This window comes from Lagenorhynchus albirostris, chromosome 5, assembly GCF_949774975.1.
Source record: "Lagenorhynchus albirostris chromosome 5, mLagAlb1.1, whole genome shotgun sequence".
Taxonomy (NCBI): domain Eukaryota; kingdom Metazoa; phylum Chordata; class Mammalia; order Artiodactyla; family Delphinidae; genus Lagenorhynchus; species Lagenorhynchus albirostris.
In genome coordinates, this window is record NC_083099.1 from 136,649,471 (window position 1) to 136,676,345 (window position 26,875).

General features: G+C 48.1%; 1 protein-coding gene and 1 non-coding gene across 2 annotated transcripts in view; one reads left to right on the plus strand and one right to left on the minus strand.

Annotated features, from left to right (window-relative positions):
* DOP1B (DOP1 leucine zipper like protein B) overlaps nucleotides 1-26,875 on the plus strand; it is a 110,623-nt gene that overhangs the window by 45,899 nt on the left and 37,849 nt on the right. Inside the window, exons 10-20 of the mRNA XM_060150912.1 lie at nucleotides 1,823-1,943; nucleotides 4,848-4,967; nucleotides 7,256-7,358; nucleotides 8,091-8,282; nucleotides 10,779-11,463; nucleotides 13,708-13,979; nucleotides 19,277-19,429; nucleotides 20,446-20,546; nucleotides 21,247-21,437; nucleotides 24,438-26,037; nucleotides 26,530-26,641. Coding sequence (XP_060006895.1) covers nucleotides 1,823-1,943; nucleotides 4,848-4,967; nucleotides 7,256-7,358; nucleotides 8,091-8,282; nucleotides 10,779-11,463; nucleotides 13,708-13,979; nucleotides 19,277-19,429; nucleotides 20,446-20,546; nucleotides 21,247-21,437; nucleotides 24,438-26,037; nucleotides 26,530-26,641 — 3,650 coding nt within the window. The remainder of the gene's footprint in view (nucleotides 1-1,822; nucleotides 1,944-4,847; nucleotides 4,968-7,255; nucleotides 7,359-8,090; nucleotides 8,283-10,778; nucleotides 11,464-13,707; nucleotides 13,980-19,276; nucleotides 19,430-20,445; nucleotides 20,547-21,246; nucleotides 21,438-24,437; nucleotides 26,038-26,529; nucleotides 26,642-26,875) is intronic.
* TRNAE-UUC (transfer RNA glutamic acid (anticodon UUC)) lies at nucleotides 12,492-12,564 on the minus strand. The gene has a single exon. It is a non-coding gene; the product is annotated as a tRNA-Glu (tRNA).

The following is a 26,875-nucleotide window of genomic DNA, read 5'->3' on the forward strand; positions in this document are numbered from 1 at the left end:
AAAGGGAAACAAGGGCTTCTGGTCGAGGGAGACAGAAGGGAGACTGAGGTCCTGGTGTGTTTTCACTGTTGTTAATAATAACGGTGACATTTTTTTGAGCAGTTATTTTGTGCATCGTTAATACGCATCTCCTTGCATACTTCTGTACCTCCAACAACCCTGGGGTAGATTTTCTTACTGTACACATTCTACAGAGGGAGAGACTAAGGTTGAGCAAGGCGAAGTCATTTGCCAGGGGCCACCCAGGAGCTGGGACTCAAACTCTGAAGTCTGTTTGACTCCAGAGCCTGAGCCCTCTTTGTCAGGACTCTGACGCTTCCTTAATGGCACTCGGACGGCCCATCCCGAGATGTTACTCATGTAACACCAGTGAACTTGGGTACCAGGACAGGTGCAGCCCTGGCTGCTCTTGACCAAAGTCAAAGCACAAAGAAGCTTTTGTGCCTCCAAGCTCCACCCTTGGAGATGGGTGTTTTACGTCAAGGCCTTGGCGTGAGCCAAGTAAAGCATTGAGCTAGCTTGGGCTCCAGGTCCTATTTTCTGGAGGGGGGGGGTGAATGGCAGGCTTCTGCCCCATCCCAGCAAATTCGTCCTACCTGATAATTTAGTTTTCCAAGGAAAGACACACTTGAAGGGCAAAGGAGTGGATTGATAATGTAGACTAGAAGGCACAGGAGGGTCATAGGTCAGTCTAGACCAGAAGGCACAGGAGGGTCATAGGTCAGTCTAGACCAGAAGGCACAGGAGGGTCATAGGTCAGTCTAGACCAGAAGGCACAGGAGGGTCATAGGTCAGTCTAGACCAGAAGGCACAGGAGGGTCATAGGTCAGTCTAGACCAGAAGGCACAGGAGGGTCATAGGTCAGTCTAGACCAGAAGGCACAGGAGGGTCATAGGTCAGTCTTATCTGTGCTTTGGCCACCAGGCTTTAGCCACGTCCTCATTTCTTCCCCTGGAATCCTGACCACAAGCTTTCCTTCACTAGTAGAAAGCATTTGGCAGTGTTATGCTATAGATAAAATACACCTGGGGCTTATCGTGGAAAAGAGACCTTTTGTCTTTGGAAGCGTAAGAGTTGAGATTATTTGCTGATTCCTTGTTTGACAGAGCTTTTGTTTTCTCTGAATCATCCTGTGTTCATTCCTCTGAATACCTGAGTGGGAAGTCACGCCCTCCTTCAGGCCTGCTGGTTGATGTTTGTGGGGCAGAAATGTCCAGCCGCCTTCCAACTGCTTTTCGGGCAGGGTCCAGTTCTTTTGTGCCGTCTGAGGCTTTTCTGGGTTGGGGTTATTTCTTTTGTGTCGTTCTAGCTCATCAGTTAAAGAATTCAGAATAGGAAGTTGCCCTACTCTGTTGGTGCTTCTGTGGAGTGACGGCCTCTGGCCAGGCAGTTTCTGCACACTTAAAACATTTAGCCCACTCCCTGCCTCCTTCGAGAATCTTCCTGGGGCAAGTTATTCAGCGTCTGGGCCTCAGTCCTCTTGTCCCCTTGTAATCAGGACAGCCTACCTGATTGCATACCTGGTTCTGTGGCTATTGTGAGGATTAAGTAAGTTAATAGTTATAGAATGCTTAGAACAGTGGCCAGCACACAGTCAGCGCTACAAAAATGTTGGCTGTTTTCACAGATGTTATTCCTCCAGCTAAAGGTGTCATTGTCGCAACTAAAGTTTCCATACATTTAAGACTATATAAATTATCTATGTGTTAGATAGAGTTACTCTCAATACGCTTTACACGTTTGTCACTGGTTTACAATGGATTTTTAAGAAAACATTTTGATTATTAATTTATTTATCTGGACATTTCCTTTTCAATTGCAGGGCCTCAAGTTGTTGAGAATTTGTTTCTCGAAGTCATCCGGGCCTTTTATTCTTACTGCAGAGCTGCTCTCGGCTCTGATCTTAAACTGAGCTACACTCAGAGTGGAAATTCACTGATAAGGTACTGGTGGGGCTTCCAACGTCACTCTTCCTCCCTTCCTAATGCCATGATTTTTTTTCTCTGTTTACCATAAATTGTGAAGTGCTCAAGAAAGTGGGGATGCAGAGGGTCAGGCCACGCCTTAAAATAACCTGTGCTCTTAATCAATATGAATCGACTCTTCCCTATTGAATATTGTGATGATTAGAAGGAGTTTGATCTTGTCTCTGCCCCACACTGGGAAGTACAAACTGTATTTACCGATCAAGTTTGAAAAGTTGCTCGACAAAGGCAACTGGGTCTGGTTTACAAGTGGTGAGTGACAGGGGGGAGGGCCGGCGGGAGGTCAGGTCAGGAAGTGGGGCGAGTGGGTGTGAGTCTTCAGGAGACCAGTCAGAAGGGGGATAGCAGGGAGCAAGGCGAGGGCACCCCAGGGGCATGAAGGCGCTCTAGGGCCCTGGTGGCAGGGTGAGTGGGGTTTGGGGGACAGCAGACGTGGCGATAACTTAAAGTGTGTAGTTAGCCATCAGCCCTGTGTTTTGTTCTGTCTTTGTACTTTCTAAGGTAGTACAACCTCTTCCTTTTTACTTTACTCTTAATATAATTTCCTTCTCCCTGACTCGGCGTTGGGTGTATTAAAAATTTAAATCGATTAGAAGATTTTTCTGGTTTATTAATTGTAAGTGTACCAAGAGTCTTTAGTGTTTGCTTTTTTCTAGCAGAGTGAGAGTAGTTTATTGTTTTCCTGATATGAAAGTAATACATGTTCATGGTAGGGTATACCAATATTTGAAGGCATCACGGGAAAAGATATTACCCATAATCCCACTGCCCTTCAGAGAAAAACATAAAACATTTGTATTTCTTTTCAGATTTTCAGTGCATAAGTACACAGCTGCCTATCATTTATTTTAAGGTGGAGTTACAGTACCTGTTTAGTTGCCTGTTTGTTTTTTTTTAATGCAAGTTGTGAATAGCTCTACACTCTTCTCCTGTGGAGGATAGTGGTTGCCTTGAAGTCCTCAGTAAGGAGTTACACTTATTTAAGAAATCCTGACTGATTGACCAATCTCTTATTGATTGACTTTTGGGCGGTTTCCACTTTTTCAATATTTTAAAATTGATCTCAGAGAGGCAGCAGCAGTAAGTGGTGGCTTGAAGCAAGATCTTAGTTCCCTGCTCAGGAATTGAACCTGGGCAGCCTGGGTGAAAACCAGGAATCCTAGCCACTAGACCAGCAAGGGCAAGAGACTAGACTCAAATTTTCCCTGGCTCTTGCCTCCGTTTGAAAGCAAGACTGTTTCAAGGAGGCAAAAACTGTAAAAGCAGGTGCCAAGTTTATTATTAGAGGCACAGCACGACAAGTGGGAGAGCACACAGAGAAACCGTTTATTTAAGTTTCTTTTTCCACACCTGACCTGCCCTAGGACCCTCCCCAATATGTGTGTGCAGCTTTTTTCCAGGACGGATTCCAGCCCAGAGGCCCATGGCGGGGGCCTTGGCATCACCTATTGTGGGGTGGCGGCCCCTCCTTTCTGACCCCCAAGGAGCCTTTCTGCACACACGCCATGTCTCCCTTGCCCCAAGGATGGGAAATATGTGACCTCTCCATCTTTTACTCAGACAGGGTTTAGCCCCTCTCTGTTCCTGCCATGAATGTTATCGTAAAGTGTCCTCAGGAGACAAAGCCTGGCTGTTTACTCTGTTTCTGCTGTTATTTCTCTTTCGAAGTGCAAACAGGAGGCTGGATGTAAATGCCTAACCTGGAGCCCATCTATCTCCTGTCTCAGGAAATGCAAACAGGAGGCTAGTTGTAAGTGTCCAGCCTGAAGCCCACCTTTTTCCTGCCCCAACAAATGTAAACAGGAGGCCAGTTGTAAATGCCTAGCCTGGAGCCCATCTATCTCCTGCCTCAAAATGACATTGTCATGATATCCTTATGCCTACATCTTTTTTTTTTTTTTTTCCTGGCCGAGCTGTGCAGCATGAGGGATCTTTGTTCCCCGACCAGGGATTGAACCCATGCCCCCTGCATTGGAAGTGCAGTGTCTTAACACTGGACCACCAAGGAAGTCCCCCTTTGCCTACATTTTTGTGTACCTCTACAAGGATTTCTGTAGGATAAATCCCTAGAATAAATTTCCTGAGTCATAGAAGATGTGCATTTAAATGTTAGCCAAATTTCCCTCCTAAATGGCTGTACTATGTTATTCCACCAATAGTGTATGTAATTACCTATGGTTGGACTAAAACTGGTTTTCCATATAACATTCTTTTTTACAATAGCTCTTTTTTCTTTAATTTATTTACATATTTATTTATTTGTTTTTGGCTGTGTTGGGTCTTCGTTGGTGCGTGAGGGCTTTCTCTAGTTGCCACGAGCAAGGGCTACTCTTGCGTTGCAGTGCATGGGCTTCTCATTGCGGTGGCTTCTCTTGTTGTGGAGCACGGGGTCTAGGCGCACGGGCTTCAGTAGTTGTGGCTTGTGGGCTCTAGAGTGGAGGCTTAGTAGTTGTGGCGCACGGGCTCATTAGTTGTGGCTTCCAGGCTCTAGAGCGCAGGCTCAGTAGTTGTGGTGCACGGGCTTAGTTGCTCCGCGACATGTGGGATCTTCCCGGACCAGGGCTCGAACCCGTGTCTCTGCATTGGCAGGCGGATTCTTAACCACTGCGCCACCAGGGAAGTCCTACAATAGCTCTTAAGCTTACTTCTGAGGGAATGGATCAGTATAAATACTGTTTAGGATGGCACGATGCATTCTCTTCCCTATATAAGAACAGTAATACTTTTTATCTATAACCGAGTTTGTCAGTCGCTCTAGAAATAAGTTGTAAATGGTACAATGAATTCGTTTTTCAGACATGGCATTCCCGTAATACAGGTTTTTTCATAGATATATTTGTAAATATCCCTCTTCCTTTACAGTACAATAAAAGAAAACAGAAATGCCTCTGAGATTGTTAAAACAGTGAATTTGCTCATCACATCCCTAAGCACAGACTTCCTCTGGGATTACATGACAAGGTGCTTTGAGGACTGTTTTAGGTAAGCCTCCAGTTCACGGCTTGTGAACATGTGGGAAGGAATTGAGGGTGTCATGGTTTCGTAGCTGCTTGTTGTGGTCAGATTATACTTAACTCGCTAATGCTGGGTCGTCTCTGCTGAGTACACGATAGAATTCACTTAAAATCATAATAGAACTAAAAACAGTGCCATTGAGAGGGTTCACATGATACTGAAGCTTCCTCATTGAAGTCGAACTTCAGAAACTCGCCTGTGCATTTTCTGGTTGGGTCGATCTAATCGGCTTTCTTTGCATGGTGCCCTTGGAGCCCTAATCTATTCAGGAAGCTTAGTTTTGTGGTCCTGGGACTGGAAAGAGTGTTTTTGAAATCATCAGTCATCTTAAATTCTTATTGAAATTAGTGTGTAACTGTTCAGATGAAAGCATTCATGTTCTAAGCTCCTGTAATCAGCTTTCCCGTCACTTTCAATCTGGTGACTTGCACCACCTCCAAATTGCTGGCGGTGGCGTGCTCAGGACAGCAAACTTTCCTGTGGAGTCCTTTCCCGTGTGATTTTTGCTGTGAAGGAGGACTGATGTAATCTCTCAAACCCCATTTTGTCCTGTGAATCATGCTGTGAAACTTCATTCTTGTCACGTCCTTTGGAATGCTCTGTGTTCTCACAATGTCTTCAGTACCTGCAACTGTAATCAAAGCATAACTTATTAACGTTTGCCGCGGGCCATCCCCTGGACACCCCCAGGAGAAGCAGGGCCATCCATCATATAAGAAAGAGGAGCTCAGAGGTGTGAAGTACCTTGTGTGACATTGCACAGCAGATCGGCAGCAGCTGAGATTAGAACCAGGCGTGCCCGACGTCCCAGCTGCTCCTGCCATGCCCTTTGCCTCGTCTGGTGCCAGGCCCCAGCAGGTGTTCAAACCTGTGATGAGTAAATTAATTGTAATCGGATCCACGGCGGACAGCAAGGCCATGTTATACTGAGGCTAGAGTGTATTTTGGTCAGCTTAGTTCCATTTCAGAGTTACGAGGAGTGCTTTCTTTAAAAAAAAAAAAAAAATTAACTATGAAACATTCCAATGTAAGAAAGGATGGGAAATGACGTCAGACACTCATGCACCCATTGCTGAAATTATAGACCACACTTGATCATTGTTTTTCACATCTTTTTTATTAAAGGAATAAAATGTTGCTACCCAGATAGAGCTAACTCCCCACCTTCCCAGCACTTTTCTCTCCTTTCATCCCAGCTTTCATCACTGTGCTGAAATTCATGTCTGTCTTGTGCTACCTGTGTTTTTATAACATGTGTAGCCAGAAATGATATAGTCTGTTTTGTCTGTTCAAATTTTATATAAATACTATCAAGGTGTATATAACTTCTTGCAATGTGTTGTTTTGGGGGGTGGGGTGTGGTCCACAGCCCTTTGGAGATTTATATACACCTAGTTCAGTCATCTTAGGTGTAGTAGTCCAGTGTGTGAAGAAACCAGTTTCAGTCTTTTCACTGTTGCAACTAGTTCTCTGGTGACCGTGTTGGTCCTGTCTCTTTACACACAGATGCATGGGTCTCTTTAGAGTAGGCACCCAGCAGCAGAATCTCCCAGATGTAGTGGTTACAGTTCTTCAGTCCCTTACCAAGATAAATGCCAAGATAACTAAGCGATAATTTACAATGAAGAAAATTAACTCAGGTTGAATCGTACTGTGATAGCTAGACGAATCCAAAATTACTGTTTTGGGAACTAGTATATTGACTTTGTAACTTACATATCCAGTTGCCTACTTCTTGAAAAGGAAGTGTTGAGCTTGAGAATAAGATAAGCCCAGTGGAGTTACACTTCTCTGTGGGAGCTGAGAAATTCTAAGCAGCTCGTGGGGATGAGCTCCTGGTGACATGCAGGGAGCTGTCTCTGGTTGCTCTGACAGCAAATTGAACAGCTGTCCTGCATTCTGTCACCAGGCCCTTTCCCCGGGAACATGCCTTTGGTTTGGGGCTGGGGGCCTGGAATTGTTGCTGTTGGTAGCTCCAGAGCTGCTGGGTAGGGAATCCCACGTGGGCATGGACCACCCTCACCTGATCTGATGAAGTTCAAGTCAGAGTGAACCTGTTTTGGAGACAAGCAGATTCAAGACTTATTGACACTTGTCTATGTTAGATAGTTTTTGGCACCAAAGCTTCATTATTAGAACTGCAGAAGCTGTCTTTCATTATGGTTGAAATAGAATAAAGCAACTTTATTGGAAATCATAGGAAACGCTTGAAATTATTATAAGAGAGTTGTTTTTCTTTCCTGCGACTCACGCAGACCCGCAAAGCAGAGTCACGCTGCCGGGAGACGCGTCGGCGCCCCCCCGACAGTCTCGGAGCTCTGCACCCTCCTTGTGTTCCTCCTGGACGTGATCCCCCTGGTAGGTCCTTTGCTCTAAGGAGATGGCCCAGTGCTGGCTGTTACTTACATTCTGATTAGTGTTGTTGGCCTTTTTATGAACCTAAACTTACTGAAGAAGTAGTTTTACCTAAATACGTAGCACTATGTTAATGTGTGTTTCAGCATGGAAGATGTAGCTGGATGTTGTCTCTTTTAGGTCCTTTTAATATAAAGGGGTTATAACTTTTGAGCCAGTTGTAAGTGGGCTGAGCTGAAGTTATGGAAAGCAGATGATGAGCTGAGTGTCATCCATCCTAAATAACAACAGTTATTTAAGAGCGAGAGTTAACGTATGTCCTTTTTTAAAATTTTTATTTATTTATTTGGCCGCGTTGCGCGGCACGTGGGATCTTCGTTCCCTGACCAGGGATGGAACCTGTGCCCCCTGCGGTGGAAGCACAGAGTCTTAACCACTGGCTTGCCAGGGAAGTCCCAGAGAGTAAATGCATTTCTTAGTTAAAGTCACACCCTTGGCTAATTTTCTCAAAAGAAATTGATTTCTTTAATATAGAAATAAATGTGGCGACTGTGTTCTGCTAGAAAGAGGAAAGCCACCTGATAGGAGCGGAAGAACGTCCACTGATTTATTTAGATCAAAAAGAAATATTATTTTGTTTTCTGATTTGGGAATTAATGTGAAACAAACTTATGCTGTAAAAAAAATTTGAATTTTCTACTGGTTACACATTAAACCCGTGTCTCTGTTTCACAGGAACTTTACTCTGAGGTGCAAACCCAGTACCTCCCTCAGGTGCTTGGCTGCCTGGTGCAGTCTCTGGCCAAGGAAATGGAGGCGCTAAGCTTACCTGAACTCACGCACGCCTTGAAGACATGTTTCAAAGTGCTCAGCAAGGTCCAGATGCCGCCTTCCTACCTGGACACGGAGCCTGCAAGTGGAAGCTTGGTACGTGCTGGGAGGAGCTGAAGTGGGAACCTTGTACCTTCCTGGGCTAAAGGAACCTTGTACCTTCCCGCGTAGGGATAAAGACTAGAAGATATATCGGTAATATCTAAAACACGCTTCTAAAATCCTCACACACTTCATAAAAACTTTTAGTGTGGGAGCAACCCCCGGTCGTTTCACCCTCTGCCCTGCTACTTCCTGCTGAAGCCCATCAGTAAGCTAATGGTTAGACATAGCTCACCGTCCAGACCTTTCTGTGTGTATGTTTGTATACATGTAATTTTGTATTTCTGGTTTTTTTTGTGGTACGCGGGCCTCTCACTGTTGTGGCCTCTCCCGTTGCGGAGCACAGGCTCCAGATGCGCAGGCTCAGCGGCCATGGCTCACGGGCCCAGCCGCTCCGCGGCATGTGGGATCTTCCCGGACCGGGCCACGAACCCGTGTCCCCTGCATCGGCAGGCGGACTCTCAACCACTGCGCCACCAGGGAAGCCCTGTGTTTTTTTTTTTAATATAAGTGAGAGAGTAGTCCCTGGGGCTGCCGTAACAAAGTGCCACACTGGGTGACAAAATAACAAAGTTATTGTCTCACAGTTCTGGAGGCCAGATGTCCGAGATGAAGGTGTGAGCAGGGTGGTTCCTTGTGCGGCTGTGAGGGAGACTCCATTCCATGCATCTTGCCTGTCTTCTGGTGTTTCACTAGTGATCTTTGGTGCTCCTGGGCTTATGGACGCACCTCCCCAATCGCAGCCTTCCTCTTCACACGGCATCTTCCCTGTGCGCATATGTGTGTGTCCAAATTTCACCTTTTTATAAGGACACTAGTCATATTGGATTAGGACCCACCCTGATGACCTCACTTACTTGATCATCTGCAAGAACCCTATTTCCAAATAAGGTCACGTTCACAGATGCTGGAGGTTAGGAGTTCAACATCTTTTTAAGGAATGCAGTTCAACCCATAACATACATTATCCTCTGATTCACTTTGGTTTTCATCCAAACGCTATTTGGAGGACATCTTTCCATATCTATGTTCACAGAGGTATCTTACTCTTTTCTCATTTCTGAATGAGAGTCTATGGTATGGCTTTAAATTTCTTCACCTCTTCCCCTATCGAGGTTATTTTGGTTATTTCTAGTTTTTCACTGTTACAGTGCTGCAGTCAGCATCTTCGCACACCCTGTTCTCAGGGCTGCAAGTGTTTCTGAGGGATCAGTTTATAGAAATGGGTTGCAGTCAAACCCATTTCTTACCTTAGAAAGATGCTACCAAATTGTCCTCCAAAAAGACTGTAAGAGTTATGGTTCCACAAGCAGTCAGAGGCCCATGGTCTTTTTTTTTTTTTTTTTCTTGCGGTATGTGGGCCTCTCACTGCTGCGGCCTCTCCCACTGCAGAGCACAGGCTCCGGACGCGCAGGCTCAGCGGCCATGGCTTACGGGCCCAGCCGCTCCGCGGCATGAGGGATCCTCCCGGACCGGGGCACGAACCTGCATCCCCTGCATTGGCAGGCAGACTCTCAACCACTGCGCCACCAGGGAAGCCCCGGCCCATCGTCTTTGAATTATTTTTATTTTCTACTTTGTTTAGGGATTTGAAAATCTGCCCTTGAAATCCATTCGGTGCAATGGCAGACAGGTGTGCAAACAGACTAAAAAAGCGAAGCATTCCTGAAAGACAGCTGTGTGTGTTGGTTAGTGCTGGGGGCAGATGCCTGCCCCATGGGGCTTGCATCTCAGTTTGCAAATTAATTACAGACTGTTGCTTCATTCTCTAAGTTAGTCTTTTTTTTTTTCTTCTTTTTTCCTAGCTGTTACAGCTGTTGGAAAAAAAATCCTAAAAAGGTTGTAAGATATAAAGTTTAAGCATGTGTAGTGTACAAATATAAATAACACTGTGTTTCTAAAATTGCGTGATACTGTCTCAGTCTTCCCCAAAGAGCACAGTGGGTCAAATGCTGAAAAGTTTTCAGTTTAATGCCGTATGAGCTGAGTAACAGTATGAGAGGTTGATTCATTAAAGGTTGAAGTGTCATCCTTTTGGAAAAGCCACAGAATGTATACACGCATATATATGTGTGTGTGTGAAACATGTACGGGGGTAAACACTTTGTTCTAGCTGTCTCCCCTTGTTTCATTCCTTTGTGCCTTTATTTTACACTCAGCCCAGTTTCCTCATTCATATTTTTACATCTGGCAGAAGCTGTTTTTAAATAACCCTGTTGGACCCTGAAGGGCCTAAATAAATAAAGTGGGCTCAAAGCCAGCCCACCCAAAGAGCCCAGGGCTTGGTCAGCCGCCTCGCTGGGCCGGCCGCCTTTCTCCTGCCCCCTGCATGCCCTCTCCATTGCATTACACACGTGTACACAGGGATCCTCTCGGGGCAGAGAACTGTGATTTTGAAAAGCAGGGAGGACGCGTTCGTAGCCTGATTCAGTTGATGTTTGAATCCCTTGGTCTTTCGAGATACACGGTACAAACTTCCATTTTTTGCAGAGTCCAGTCAAAGGTGAAAACGGTGAAGTAATTTTAGGCACAAACGCAGTGCTTCCTGGTGATGAAGACGCTCCATTTCCTCCGCTTAAATCTGAAGACAGTGGCATCGGCCTCAGTGCTTCGTCGCCAGAGCTCTCTGAGCACCTGAGGGTTCCCAGGGTTTCTCCGGACAAAGACGACGTCTGGAAGAAGGGCGGCAGCATGCAGAGGACGTTTCTTTGCCTCCAGGAGCTAATTGCCAACTTTGCCCACAAGAACATTTTTGGAGCACAGCTGACGGCATCCGGAGAAGAAACCAAGTCGGCAGAGCCCACAGGCCCGAGGGAGGAGGGTGGGGTGCGGGGCACGGCGGGCAGCGACTCGGGGAGGAAGAGCTCGTGGGAGGCCAAGCCCCTCGGCGGGCCCCAGTTCAGGCAGATGCTCTCGGACCTGTTCACGGTGCGAGGGTCTCCATTCAAGACAAAGAGCTTGGAGACGCCCTCGCCCCTGCCCAGCAGCCCTGGCTGCAAGGGGGAGGAGGAGTGGGCCGTGGACCAGGTGGTCCTTGACCCGGGGAGCCCGAGGGAGGGCTGCAGGGAGGCCTTTGCCGCGGCCTGCCACCTGCTGCTGGACTGCGCCACCTTCCCTGTGTACCTGTCCCAGGAGGAGACTGAGCGGCTCTGCGACGCGCTTTTCCAGCTGCCGGGTAAGAGGGCGGCCCGGCTAGAGTCCCGTGGAGGAGCCTTGGGACTCGGGCAGTGGAGGTTTAGAGACGAGCTAAAATCACAGCGGCCGAGAAGGAACTGTGTGCCACGTTTGTTTCCTTCCTAGTTTTGTAGTTAGCCTGTGTGGTTTGGATTTGTCTCACCAGATGGGAAATTGATGAGGCGGGGTCTGTATTTTTTTTTTTTTTTTTTTTTTTTTTTGCGGTACGCGGGCCTCTCACTGCTGTGGCCTCTCCCGTTGTGGAGCACAGGCTCCGAACGCGCAGGCTCAGCGGCCATGGCTCACGGGCCCCGCCACTCTGTGGCACGTGGGATCTTCCCGGACCGGGGCAAGAACCCGCGTCCCCTGCATCGGCAGGCGGACTCTCAACCACTGTGCCACCAGGGAAGCCCCGGGGTCTGTATTTTTAAACTAGGGGTGTCTAGCAAAGCCCGTCAAAAGGTCTGGGACTGGGACTTCCCTGGCAGTCCAGTGGTTAAGACCCCACGCTCCCGCTGCGGGGGGCACGGGTTCCATCCCTGGTTGGGAACCAGGATCCCACGTGCTACGGGGCGTTGCCACAGAAAAAAGAAAAGCAAAGTCTAGCACGTCAAAGGTGCTTATGGTAGTCAGTGACTAGACTCTTTCGTGAGACCTGCTCTTAAAGCTTTACATATTAGTTTGCTAGGGCTGCCATAACAAAGTATCACAAACTAAGTGGCTTAAACAATAGAAGTGGATTGTCTCATGGGTCTGGAGGCCAGAGTCTGAGGTCCACGTGTTGGCAAGGCCACGCTCCCTCGAAAGGTGCTGGGGAAGGATGTGTTCAAGCCTCCTTTAGCCTCTGGTAGTTCCTGGGCTTGTGGCAGCCCAACTCTGATCTTTCCATGGTGTTCTTCCTGTGTATATGTCTGTGTTCAAATTTCCCTTCTATAAGGCACCTGTTATATTGGGTTTGGGGCCCACTCTGCTCATTTTAGTTTATCCAATATTTATTTATTTGGCCACGCAGCTGCGGGATCTTGTCTCTTCCCTGGCCAGGGATCGAACCTGGGCCCACGGCAGTGAAAGCTCCAAGTCCTAACCACTGGACCACCAGGGAACTCCTCATGACCTCATTTTAATTAATGACATCTGCATGACCTATTTCCCAATAGGGTCCCATTCTCAGGGGTTAGGACTTCAACATAAGCATTTTTACGAGGACACAGTTCAACCCATAACAGGCAGCGTCTTAGCTCGGGCTGCCATAACAAACTGCCGTAGGCTGGGGGGCTTAAACAAAAGCAGTTTATTTTCTCACAGCTCTGGGTCTGGAAGTTTGAGATCAGGGTACCAGCAGAGTCAGCTTCTGGTGAGAGCTCTCCCCCTGGTTATAGACTGCCACCTTCTCTCCGTGTGTTCACGTCCTGGCTGGGGGGCAGCGGTAGGGGGCTCGCTCTGCTGTCTCTTCTTAGAAGGGCACCAGTCCCATCCTGAAGGCCGCACACTCAGGACCTCTTCTAGACCTAATCACCTCCCCTGAGCCCCACCTCCAAATACCATCACATTGGGAGTGAGGGCTTCAACGTGGGAATGTTGGGCAGACACAGCTGGGTCCATTGCAGGCAGTGAACGCTTGAAAGGAAAAAGGGATGGAGGAAAAAGTGGAAAAGAAGAAAGAGTGATTAAGTTGGTGGGAGCAGAGGGTGAGGATTTCTCCACTTGTCATTACCTTAAACGCCCCATGCAATTTGTCTCTGGCTTATGAACTGCAAATGACAGTATACTTGGAAGAAATGCACTTAGAATTGATAGCTTCAGTGTATTTTCGGCCTCTTTTAAAGCTAATGGCACGTGCCCTACCACCAAGAGGGCTTTGAAAACACATTTTGAACTCTGCACCAAAAAAGATGTGATTTTGACTGTAAATTTCAAAAAAAAAAGTTTTTTAACTCAAATTTTACTATATTTGAAAAAATTTTTAATGACATGAAAACAAACATTTTGAATCATTTCAAAACCTTGAGACCGACCTTTGCAGAATTTGAATAATATGACAAGCGCATGAAACCAGACTTGGTCTCATTTGTCCTCTGGCCCTGAATGGGCACAGCGTATCCTGTCACCACCAGAAGGTTATCACGCTGCTGTCCAGGTGACTTCCCGGATCTAAACGCCTTAGAGACTGGCTTTCAGGTTGGTGAGCGAGTTTCATGAGGTTTTGTCTGTCTCTCTCTGTCCTCTCTGGTTGGCTTCCTTCCAGGAGCTGGTGATTCCAGTTTTCCGTCTTGGCTGAAATCCCTGATGACCATTTGCTGCTGTGTGACTGACGGCTACCTCCGGGATGTGGCCATCTCCACCCTGCTCGAAGTGATAAACCACTCCCTGTCCCTAGCACTTGTCATTGAAGACAAAGTGAAACGCTATAAAAGCTCCGGACACAGCCCATTTTTCAGCAAGCTGCAGATGGTGACAGTTCCTCCCATTGCTCCAGGAATATTGAAAGTCATCGCAGAGAAAACAGACTTCTATCAGGTATTTCCCATCCAGAGGAGGGTAGCTGGGACCCTGGGACCCTTTTCCCAGACTCTTTATTTGAAGTTGTCCCACAAGTTGTAGTGGTGGTGACAAAGAATATGGTGCCTTGGGTGGCAGCCGGTGAGGGTGGCTGGAGACCTTGCCTGCCTTGCCCATCTCTCTAACCCAGGCTCCTGGCACAGTTTCTGTCCCCGCAGCAAGTGTTCAGTAATATTTGCGTTCAGTTTTAGGCTGACCAGACTCCGTCTGGCAGGATTCCTAAGTTATCTAAATATACAGAAAAAGAGACTCTGTCCTAATTTGTGAGGTTAGAGGCTTTGAGGTTATTTAGCCTCAAGGAAAACTTAGTTCATGTCAAGTGTAAGAATGATTGTTGCTGAAGATGGTGAGCAGTGTTGTCCATCTTTTGGGGGGACAGAGTAAGAAAACAAGGTAGTATTAATTGCAAGAAGCTGAAAGATACTCCAGCTAGCTCATGAAAATAAAAGTGAGGTTTATTATAAAGGTAGGGGAGCCCATGGAAGTCCAAGGGCGGGAGTGGAATGCAGCTGGGTCTCACGGGGTCTCACCTGGGAAGCTGTCAGGTCCCGAGGCTGCTTACTCTGCACATCTCCCTGCCAACCAGGACCTAACTTGGTTGCCACTTGACCTTCAGTCTGCCTCAGGACCCTCAGGCTTGATTCTCATAGCTAATGACAGTTGTATCACTTTCTAACAATTCTGAACTAACTGGTCAAGGCTCTTAAATAGGCAGTCAGCGGGGCACCCTTGGGTCAGGTGCCTTCTGCCGTCCAGTCGACCACAGCAGTGACGCAGGCCAGGGGGAAGTGGTCGTGTGGTATAGACAGGGACCAGCCCACTCACTGGGGCCTGTAGATGGAACACATTTCCCCTGCAGGTGGTCAGGACAGCAGATGCCCTGCGAATTCGGAGATGCTAAGGAAGAGACATTTTAGATGTTGTATGTGGGGATGAGGTACTGGAATTAAACTGTCCTTTCAGGTCTTGACAGCCCGTCCTCTGAAAGGCTTTCGAAATGGGCTGGCTTTTCGCCTATTGGAGATGAGCTCTATCAAGCAAGTCATGTAATTGAGGCCACGTCTCAGCTTTGTTTCCTTTTTTAAAAAAAAAAGAAAAACCAGCATCATTTACGTATAATTCATTCATTTAAAGCACACATTTCAATGGGTTTTATTATATTCCTTGTTTTCTATATGTCATATCTTTTTCCCACCTATTTCCCTTTTACTACTTTCTTTTTCATTAAGTGAATATTTTCCAGTGTAATATTTTAATTTCCTTGATGACTTTTTCAATATATTTTGGGAGTTATTTTTTTTTAGTGGTTACTCTAAGGTTTACCATATACATCTTATCAGAATTAACTTCACATTCATACTGAATTCCAGTGAGATATAGAAACATCCCTCTTGAATAGCTCTATTCCTCTTCCAAACGTATGGGCCACGTTTCCTTGCATCTTTGCGTGTCTTACAGTCTTTCTTGAAGACTGGACGTTTTAGGTAATATATTGTTGTAAAGTTGTACGCTGGTACCTCCCTCCCACCCCACCAGTGACTTGTTGTCTCTTTTGTTTGTTAGTGACTTGACTGTGGTAGTGATGTCTGTTTCCCCTGCAGTGTGAGGCCTTTGGCGCTCCTTGGAGGGTTCAGCCTTAGGAATGTGCAGCCAGTCTGAGATGATAGTGATCTTAGCAAGATTCTCCTTGAGCGTCTGCTTTCTATTCTCATTGACTGTCTGGTCTCTGTTAAGCTCTGTTGGTATCACACCCAGATGTTAAGCTCCACTAATCACTGGCTGATTGCTCTATTGTTTTCAACAATGCCTTGGGGCATAAATTACTCCACAGTCTGATCCAATGAAATTTACACCCCTCTCTCAGGTAGTTTTTTGAGGCCAGTCTTTGAGATTTGTTTTGACGCAGGAGGATTTTTCCTAGCTTTCTGTTTCCCTGGTTATTTCTGGTAAATGAGCAGGCCTGTGGTTTAGCTTGTTGCTGTCGTGGAGCTACCAGTCTCCTCTTAATTGCTTACCGCCCAAATCTCTGTTGTTTTTGGAAGCACTCCTAGACTTGAACATATACCTGTGCTCTGTTCCAAATAGACTCATTTCCCTTATAGAGAGCTACGCAACTCTCTGTTTTATGGCTTGCCTCTCCCGCTGGGCAAATTCTCTGAATACTATTGCACAGGAAGAGCCTCTTGTTTGGTGTGAAGTATACTTTTATGAGTTCTTTCCAAAGCCTGGATTTTTATTTTGACTCAGATTTGGTACATACCTGAGTATCTACTACTTGCCAAGCACCGGAACATACGGTTATATATTATCAGGTTGTCAAGAGCTGGGTGTGGCTGGTACCTGCCCACATTGAGATGCTGGAATTAGAAGTGGTAATGCAACCTGCACAAGTAGCCAGGATGTGCCCCTGGTTCTTGGATTCCAAGTGTTGGACTGGTTCCACATCCTCTAGCCTTTTTCTCATTCCCGTGGAATGGCTCTGTTGTCTGTTTTTCTTGGTGCGATATCCCTACAGGGTGCTGGGTAAGGGTGCTAGCCTCTGGTCTTCTGAATGTGCCTCTTTTCCTCTCCTAGCTGTAACTTTTCCCTTACAAGCAAACTGAAGCAAGAATGATCTGGACTCCAGTATTCTTAGCCTGCTGTGCCTGGATAGAGCCTCCATGGAAGAGTTGGGGCAGAGGAGTAAAATGCCGGTGGCCTGTTCCTCCCAGGGAGATGCAGAAGCCTTAGACTGGGAGCTGGAAGGAGGGGGTGCCCATCTTCTTGGCCACACCCTGCCAAGCCAAGCTTGATTGAGAGGTGGATAGGGGTCATGGTTCAAGTGGCATAGACTATTGCTACTTGTACTGGAATTTTCGTAGACTTTCTTGAGTGTTTCTTCATCTCTTGATAATTTCCGTCGGATAATTTCCAGCAGCTCTAAATGGCTGGCTGTTTAATTTTTTTCTTATAATTTTCACTGGTTATGGTTGTAAGGCCAACTGGCCCGAGGCAGGGGAACACAATCAGATTCACAGGTTGCATCAGACCGAAATTCTCCGGACCACCCAGTTCCAGAAACTGCCCTGGAGACATTCCGGACCACCCAGTTCCAGGAACTGACCTGGGGACTTTGAACCCAGCCCAGCCTTCCCGCCTTTCGAGGGGCGGGACTAACGGTCCCCCAGGATACCCGAAAAGACCACCAAATAAGGAATACCCTGCGCCCTCCCAGATTCACCACACCACTTTCCCTTCTTCCCCTATAAAGTCTTGCCCAACCCTCGCCCAGGTGCGACTTCTCTGGCCCCCTTTCTCTCGGACCCGTGAACCTCGCCCGGGAGCGCTCCCTGATAAAGCTCACTTGAAGCTTTCCTCTGTTTCGCGGTGCCGTTTGTTAAGATCCGACCTTACGATGGTGGTTTTGCTGGTAGAGGGTCCGCAGTCTGTGCAGTCGAGCCCCATTTACGATGTTGGGTCCTGGCAGATCCTGGATTTAATTGCTCTTCAGCTTCTGCCCCTCATTCTCCTTGTCTCCTTCTTACCAAACTTGAGTCACAGTAAAGATCTTGAATCTGTAGAACTTGGAACCAGGAACAGTGCCAACTGGAAGCACAGTGACTGGGCAGATCTTCCCTGGTCCTGCGTACAGCACAAAGCTTGACATAATTACCTCTCAGGCACAGAGAAGAAAAGAGAAGAAAGAATTGAGTCCATGACTCCTTGGAAGGCTATTAATAGAGTAAAAATGGTAGCACCCAATACTTTCCTCTTGTTTGGTGTGAAGTATACTTTTATGAGTTCTTTCCAAAGCCTGGATTTTTATTTTGACTCAGATTTGGTACATACCTGAGTATCTACTACTTGCCAAGCACCGGAGCATACGGTTATATATTATCAGGTTGTCAAGAAACCTGCACAAGTAGCCAGGATGTGCCCCTGGTTCTTGGATTCCAGGTGTTGGGCTGGTTCCACATCCTCTAGCCTTTTTCTCATTCCCGTGGAATGAATGGCTCACCTGCCAGCTTTCCTTCTGCACACAGTGCAAATGAGGATAAGGTCAGATATCCCAAGAGTACCCTGCCCTTTCTAGGTTGTAAGGCAGATTGCCAGCCACTAATAAAACGTCCAGAACATAGGGATTGAGAAGGCTAAGACAGATGAAGGAGCAGGTGTGTTTTTGTGATCAGTATCAAGTCTCAGAAACCCTCCAAAAAAAACTTTAAACCTTCCAGGTGGAGCATCTTACTCATAAATTTGCCGTAGGAACTGCAAGCAAGGGGACTCTTAGTCAAAAGTTTTGTATCAGAAGTTTACATGTAACTTGTTAATTGGAAATCATGGTCCCTTAGATAAAAAAATAAATAATGGTTAGTGGCTCAAACCAGTCAGTGGTTAATTTGATCTGTGCAGAGAAGACAGTTTTGTTCAAGAGAAATAAATGAGCCAAAAGAAGTTCTCTGATGTAAGATGTACATTATAAAAAGTTATAATCTGTGAGACATCATCTTTTTCCACGACCTGGAAGAATGCCTTCAGAAATTCCGCTCCCGGAAGGGGCCACCAGCCGTCCTTTTGAGTCTCACTGTGGTTGGGTCAGGCACCCGCCGCGCTCCCTGGGGCTTGGGGAGGGGCTGCAGCCGCTTGCAGACCTCATACGTTTAAAGCGCTGAGTTCAGGGCTGGGGAGATGAAGGACTCTATTTGGGATACAATTTGTGCCCTGAAGGTGAGCCAGGGCATCTGCCACAGCGTTGTGCACAGAATTGGCAACAAACAAGTTTGGGGAATGAAAGCTGAACGCCAGTTTGAGCCAACCCTAGGTGGTAAGGTCCTACGGTGTCTATCTCAGGATAGCGACCACCGCAAATCCACCGAACTTCCTAGAGGGTGCGTCTCTGGAACCCCAGTGCTGGCGTGTAGGGAGCCTTGGTGTACGCTTGTTGAAAGGATGCCTCAGCTGATAGGTTCTTGCTTCCAGATGATTCCCCTCTGCAAGTGAAGGTCTGGGCAAGAGCTGCAGTGTTCTGAGCTAGTCTCAGACATCCAAGTTTAACCTATAACGTTGCCCTTGCCCGGATGACTCCTGAGGGGTCTGTAATGTGGTGTGGGTTTGCTTTGCTTTGTTCTGCTTGGTGGTGGTGGTTCTCTGTGTATTGAGGATTCTCCCATAGCAAATGTAGGCAGAAGCCAGTACCTGGGGGCCGGGACTGGGCTGCCACAAGGAGAAAATGGGCGGGAGCCGCCTGTGTTCACACTGTCTCCCCCTCCGTCCAGAGGGTGGCTCATGTGCTTTGGAATCAGCTGAACAAGGAGACCCAGGAGCATCACGTCACGTGTGTAGAGTTGTTCTACCGCCTGCACTGCCTGGCCCCGACAGCCAACATCTGCGAGGACATCATCTGTCGTGCCCTCCTGGACCCTGACAAGGTGAGTCTTTGCAGCCGACAACCTCCCTCTGACATCGGTCCTGACACCGTGAGCCCAGACAGACTCACCTAGATCCGGCTGGAGTCTTTCTGGGGCTCCGTGGACATCCTGATTAACGGGCAGGCCTATGGCACTAGTAACATTTTTTTTTTTTGCCTGTGTTGGGTCTTCACTGCTGCGTGCAGTCTTTCTCTAGTTGCAGCGAGCAGGGGCCACTCCTTGCCCTGGTACATGGGCCTCTCACCGCGGTGGCTTCTCTTGTTGCAGAGCACGGGCTCTAGGCATGCAGGCTCAGTAGTTGTGGCACGCGGGCTCTAGAGTGCAGGCTCAGTAGCTGTGGTGCATGAGCTTAGTTGCTCTGCGGCATGTGGGATCTTCCCAGACCAGGACTCGAACCCCTGTCCCCTGCACTGGCAGGCGGATTCTTAACCACTGCGCCACCAGGGAAGTCCACATTAGTAACATTTTAATACGTTAATAATCTCAGGACTGGAAGGCCTCCAGAAGCACGAGCTATCCCCTGTGTCATTATTAAGGCTCACCAGGGAAATCTGCCCCGGCTCCCATGATGCCTGCAGGGCTTCTAGAGTTCTCAGTGAAGTCGGCAGCCATAGAGCATGTGTCGCCTTGGAAGCCCTGGCTCTGCTTTGCTGTCGTGTCCTGTTCTCTAAGCCATTCAGCCTGGCACTGCCAAAGGCCATGAGAAGGCTGTGTTCTGTGTTTTCCTTCAGCCACAGGCCTAGGTGTGACCCCAGACTCGGGCTGACGCTGAGTCTGGAATACGCACTCCCCGGAAAGCACACCTGTGTTAGTGGGAGCGAGGAAGGCAAGGACCCGGGTCCTCCCTGCTCCAGGCGCCATCGGACACCAGGCACTGATGCGACTCCAGCGTCTCTGCCTGGGTTGCTGCCTTTCTGCGGAGCTCTTGTTTGTTATTTAAGTGGGGTTTGCTGCCACGGAGAACAGTGTTCTGCTAAGAAATCAGGTTCCTCACTCCCGTTTCTTTCCTATTCAAGGGAACGAGACTGGAAGCTCTGTTTCGATTTTCCGTCATCTGGCACCTGACGAGAGAGATCCAAGGCAGTCGAGTGACATCTCACAATCGCTCCTTTGACAGGTGAGGGGGGACTTTTTTATAACTTACCCTTAAAAGCAAGGGGACACTTTGCAGAGGTGCCGGGTCGGTGTGTCGGGCTGGGGAGAGAGAGATGTGTGCAGTGGAAAACCTGACCCCATGTTCTTGATGCAGAGCGACCGATTCCTGTGATCCCCTAAGTGAATTCCGGCCAGACGGGTGTGAATACCTGGGAGGAGTTTGCTTAATTTGGCCTTGGAGGGAGGAGAAAGCCCCACGCGCCTCAGACCCTCCTGAGGAGCTGGTAGAACGTGCCCCCCAGGGGCTTGGTAGGGGGATGAAGATGGGCTAGATCTTGGCTCGGGTGGCAGCCACGCTGGGCATGCGCGCCTGCGATGTCCTCAACCACATGCTGAAGACGTGAACTGTATCGTAGACGCATTCTGTTCTACGTTGGTTTTTGAAAATCCCCCACCTTATTTCCGGAGCTCTAGATGCGGGGGTCAGACACACAGCCTTAGAGAGATGCCAGCTGATTCTGGTACCTCCTCCCCCCTCCATGTGGGGTGAGGCCTGGGCATTGGGATTTTAAAAGCTCCCCACCCCACCCCCGCCACCAGAGACTCTAGCTGAGAGCAGGGTTAACGTCCCTGGTCCTCGTCCGCCTGAGTCGGGAAGCCCAGGCCAGGTGAAGCTCCCCGAGGGCGTCGCAGCCGCCCTGACGGTTCGCATCCCCCCACAGGTCCCTGTTCGTCGTGCTCGACAGCCTGGCCTGCACAGACGGCGCCATTGGGGCCACCGCCCAGGGCTGGCTGGTGCGGGCGCTCTCCCTCGGCGACGTGGCCCGCATCCTGGAGCCCGTGCTGCTACTCCTGCTTGAGCCCAAAACTCAGAGGGCCTCCATTCACTGCCTCAAGCAGCAGAGCTCAACGGGTGAGCACGCCGCGCGCAGGCCAGGCCAGCTCTCTGTCCCTGGGGCAGGAAGGGGTGGACCCCAGCTGCCTGGTGCAGCAGCGAGGCACTTAGACCTCCCTGGTGGTTTTGCCACATTCAGAAGGTATGAAGGTACTTTGTGGGGACTTTTAAAATTTAAGAATCAGATGAACCAGCACTTAGAAATGCTAGGTGGTGGGTTTGTTGTGTGCACTGAAAAACATGATTTTTTTATATTAAAAAGGAAAATGTTAGTAACCCATGTTCCAATAAATATAGCTGGTTCTTGGTTCTTTTGCTAGAGAAAGCAATTCAAGTGCATCTAAGGTAGGAGGAGACAAAAACAGACCATCCATCCAAAGGTCTCCAAGGCCAACCCTTCACTTATGAAAGAAGTCTGAGGTCTGGTGTGAAGTTCAGTTTGGATTGGCTAGGCTAGCACTTCTCAGACCTGGGACGGGAGAGTTGAGGTTGCCTCCAGGTATGAATGATCAAGAATGTTGAAATTTGCATGTAACCTACTCAGTTGTACTTTATAAAAATTACTTCTGCTCCAGAACTGTCAAGAACAAGGTAAGTGGTTTCTTTTCTGTCTGCTCTCCAAGGCTCTTTCCAGCTGTGAACATATAATCAGAAATGCAGAAGAAATAGACCTTTGGGTTCTGAGAACTTTCAGAGGCATCTTTAACATAAATTTAAAAGAGTATGGGTAAGAAGAAGAAAAGAAAGGCTAAAATAAAACCGATGAGTTCATTAAATTTCAGTGACTAATACCTAGAGCAGTTTCTGATCTAACATTGCTTCCCACAATAGGTGTATTTTATGACTTCCTGCAGTTTTCTAAGTGACGGTTTTACAAGCTTTGATTAGTTTGTTTAGACCACGGGGTTGTAAATATTCAGTGTTTGTCCCAGTCTTATCTTACAGAGAAAAGCAGCCTAACACCTAAATAAGCAAAGATTCCGAAGGTGGTTTCCTTTCCTTACAAGGTTCCTTGCCTAAAACTGTAACTTCTGGTTTTCCTTTAGGTGCCTCCTCAAAGAAGAGGCATTTTATTACTCCACAATTATAAGAAAGGAAAATGCAAAGAAGTATAAACTAAGCACCTTCTTAAAAGTTTGCTCTTCATTAAGAGAAGCTAGATTTTAAGCATTCCTTTGCTTTAACGAGAAAGTTTTAACTCCGCGGCTCATTGGGTTTTAAAAGTCTCGTGGCACTCCCTGCTGCCCCCTCTAATTGACGTTTAATGCTACCTGCCTAGTAAGAGACAATGCGTTTTCTCTGCCACGTTCTCTCCCTGGAAACAACTGGAAGGGTTCTGCTTACCCTGCATGCTACCTCTGTGAGCCTGTAGAAACCTACTTTTTAAATACTGTTGTGCACACCAGGCGGCTCCTCTATTTCTAAAATCTTATTCCTCCTTCTTTCCTAACCTGGCTTGGTGTTCATGGAATAGATTTGCTGAAAGCTGCCTATTACAAATGTTTGGCAGTACCAAAGACATCTGGCTTTTCACTCCTTTTTTTAAAGAGACCTGAGCACTTTAAAGTGTTGTGTATTTTCTGATCTCAGAGGTACTAGCGTGCTTATTTTAAGAACTGGAATCTTCAATCGGGAAGCAAAAGCACAAGTGAAAGCCCCTCGCGATGCCGGCTGATAGCGCCTCACTGTTAATGGTTCAGTAGCTGTCATTCCAGACTTTTTCATAGCTGCATGTTATAGGCACTCTCCCCTAACTGGGCTTATTCTGCACCGCTAGATTCTGCAGCTTAGTCTTTTTTCTTCAATACTTAATATACTCTACACATTGCTCCATATCGTACGTGTAGAAGTATCTTTAAAAAACCCAAACAGGGCTTCCCTGGTGGCGCAGTGGTTGAGAGTCCGCCTGCCGATGCAGGGGACACGGGTTCGTGGCCCGGTCTGGGAAGATCCCACATGCCGCGGAGTGGCTGCGCCTGTGAGCCATGGCCGCTGAGCCTGCGCGTCTGGAGCCTGTGCTCCGCAACGGGAGAGGCCACAACAGTGAGAGGCCCGCGTACTGAAAAAAAAAAAAAAAAAAACCCAAACAGTAGCCCTCTGCATGCCTGTGACATGAGTGTTTTCAGTCCTCTTACTGTGGATGTCTTGTTTGCTTTCCAGTTTGTTTTTATTCAAGGTGTTTCAGTGATACCCTCTTAGCTTTGAAGACCTTCTGCTGACATTTCTGTAGGATACCTTTTTTGAAAGGAAACTCCCGGGAGAAAATGATAGGCATTTTTTTTTTTAAATCACCCTTCCCCTAAACTCGGGATATTTATATTTCCTATGACAATGTAACTAAATATGATCCAATTTCTTGAACATTTTAAAAGGCCTGTTCACTTTGCTTGTCTGCCTTCCATCTGTAATGTAATCTAGACTCTAGTGTTGTTTCGTGGGGGAATTATATTTTATGTTGTGGTTTTTACACTTTATTTTTTTGGTTGAGGTATAGCTGATTTACAATACCATGTAAGTTTCACGTGCACAACATAGTGGTTCACAGTTTTTAAAGGTTATACTCCATTTATAGTTATTATAACATATTGGGTATATGCCCTGTGCTGCACAGTATATCCTGGTAGCTTATTTCTTGTATACACAGGAGTTTGTACCTCGTAATCCCCTACCCGTGTCTCCCCCTGCCACCCTGCCCCCACTGGTAACCACTAGTTTGTTCTCTGTGACTGTGAGTCTGTTTCTGCTTTGTTACATTCATTCACTTGTTTTAATTTTTAGACTCCACGTATAAGCGGTAACATACAGTATTTGTGATTTTCTGTCCGACATTTCACTAAGCATGATACCCTCCAGGTCCATCCACGTTGTCGCAAAGAATTTATCTTGTCCCTCCTCCCACAGGAGAATTTTACTAATATTGATCTTTCTGCCTGGCTTTAAGACAAAGATCACTCTAGAAACGACTTGTCATAACTGACCCTCCTGTTCTGAAGTCGTCTGTTGTTCTGTAATTTTCAGAAGACTGGCGTCATTGGTTTAACAGGAAGCGAACCTCATTCAAAGAGGCGTGGGGCGCACCCGAGCTTCAGGAGGGTGGTGGCGAAGAGAGCGCGCCCCTGAGCCAGTTCCCAACCGTGGACCGCGAGGCCATCTGGGCCGAGGTGGAGAAGGAGCCCGAGGTATGCCCGCCAGGCCGCGAGCCCAGCGAGGAAGACCTTGCCTGCTGCACGGACCTGCTGGACGGGGCAGCCTGCGACACCGCGGACGACAGCGAGTGCACCGAGTCCGCGGACACGAGCCCCACGGAGAGCGAGCACACGTCCCCCTTCTCCTCCCCGTCCCACGAGCCCCAGGAGCTGAGCGGCGGCGAGCTCTGCCGCACGCCCCTCCCCGCGGCAGCCCAGGGCTCCCCAGAGCCGGCGGCCAGCCTCAAGTCCACTGTCAAGTGGAGCCTGGCGCGCGTGGACTCGGACAAGACCCAGGCTTCGGAGTCGCTGTCCAGCGACGAGGAGGCCGACGCGGAGCTCCAGGCCCTGAGCGTGGCCCGGCAGCTGAAGCAGCAGCGGGAGAGGCAGGAGGCGATCGAGGCCCTGTTTAAGCACATCCTGCTCTACCCGCAGCCCTATGACTCCCGGCGAGTGCTGTACGCCTTCTCCGTGCTCGAAGCCGTGCTCAAAACCAACCCCAAAGAGTTCATCGAGGCCATGTCCCGGACCAGCATGGACACCAGCTCCACCGCGCACCTCAACCTCGTCTCCAACCTCCTGGCTCGCCACCAGGAGGCCCTCGTCGGCCAGAGCTTCTACGGAAAGCTCCAGACCCAGTCTCCCAACGTGTGCCCTCACTCGCTGCTGATCGAGCTCCTCACCTACCTGTGCCTGAGCTTCCTGCGCAGCTACTACCCTTGTTACCTGAAGGTCTCCCACCGAGACGTCCTCGGCAACCGGGACGTGCAGGTCAAGAGCGTCGCAGTTTTGATCAGAATGATGACGCAGCTGGTCTCGGTGGCCAAGTCAGCCGAAGGGAAGAACGTGGAGTTCATCCACAGCCTGCTGCAGAGGTGCAGGGTCCAGGAGTTCGTACTGCTCTCGCTGTCCGCGTCCATGTATACAAGCCACAAGCGCTATGGACTGGCCGTGGCGGCGCGGGGCCACGCCCAGCGGGAGGACAGCCTGTTCGAGGAGAATCTCATCAACCTGGGCCAGGACCAGATCTGGAGCGAGCACCCCCTGCAGATTGAGCTGCTGAAGCTGCTGCAGGCACTCATCGTCCTGGAGCACCACCTGGGGCCGGTGCACGAGGAGGCGGAACACCAGGCGGACCTGTCCCGGGAGTGGCGGCAGACCCTGAGCTTCCAGGAAGCCATCGGCTCCCTGCAGTACGTGCAGCCCCACCGGCTCACCTCGCAGGGGCTGCTGGTGTCCGCCGTGGTGAGGGGCCTGCAGCCGGCCTACGGCTATGGCATGCACCCGGCCTGGGTCAGCCTGGTCACGCACTCCTTGCCGTACTTCGGAAGGTCCCTGGGCTGGACGGTGACCCCCTTCCTCGTCCAGATCTGCAAAAACTTGGACGAGCTGGTCAAGCAGTATGAAAGCGAATCGGTGAAGCTCTCTCTCAGGTACGGTGAACCCTTTGATGTGTTAACTGTTTCTTTAATGACAGCTTTAGTCACAGACGGCCGATTTCCCCTAGAAGCTTCAACTGGAGGATAATTTCAACCTAATCAGAAGCCTAGATAGCATTGTCAAAAGGGGTAACCAGGAACTAAATGTTCAGCTCCTTTAGTTTCAATTCCACATGACTCCCCAGGCTAGATGAGTGTTACAGGACAAGTCAGTCTCTCTTCATTAGTGTTGCAAAACAGAAAGAAAAATGTGGAGCTTCACAGACATTCTAAAACACCTGGAAACATTTTTCCAAAACGACTGTATAAATGTAAAAACAGCACAAATGATGCCTGTCCTTTTTGTAACAGTAGTTCATTATGAGAGCCCCAGTTTTTTAAGATCGTGATATCTCTGTGGTTTCCGTGTTTATATGTACGATTAAAAACCTTTATGGCCTCATTCTTAAGGATTCTCAAAACCAGTTTCTCGTTTCTTCACCAAAGCATGACCTCCAAGAGGGAAAACATTTCTCCGGATTATCCACTCACTCTTTTGGAAGGTCTAACAACCATTAGTCATTTTTGTCTTTTGGAACAACCCAACCAAAACAAAAAGGTAAATCATTTTTTTCCTGAGTTCGAGACAGTTTTCATATATTGTTTTGTTTTCATTGGGGTTACGTCTGTTTCAAAGAAGAAATGTATGTATGTCATACAAACATATATGCAAACGTTAATGCAAATGAACACACATGCAAATAATGAAGTGTATGCACATATACGTGCAAATGTATGTATGTAAGTAATGCAAACGTGGTTTTGTTCTTGCTGGCGCTCTCTGTGGGCGACT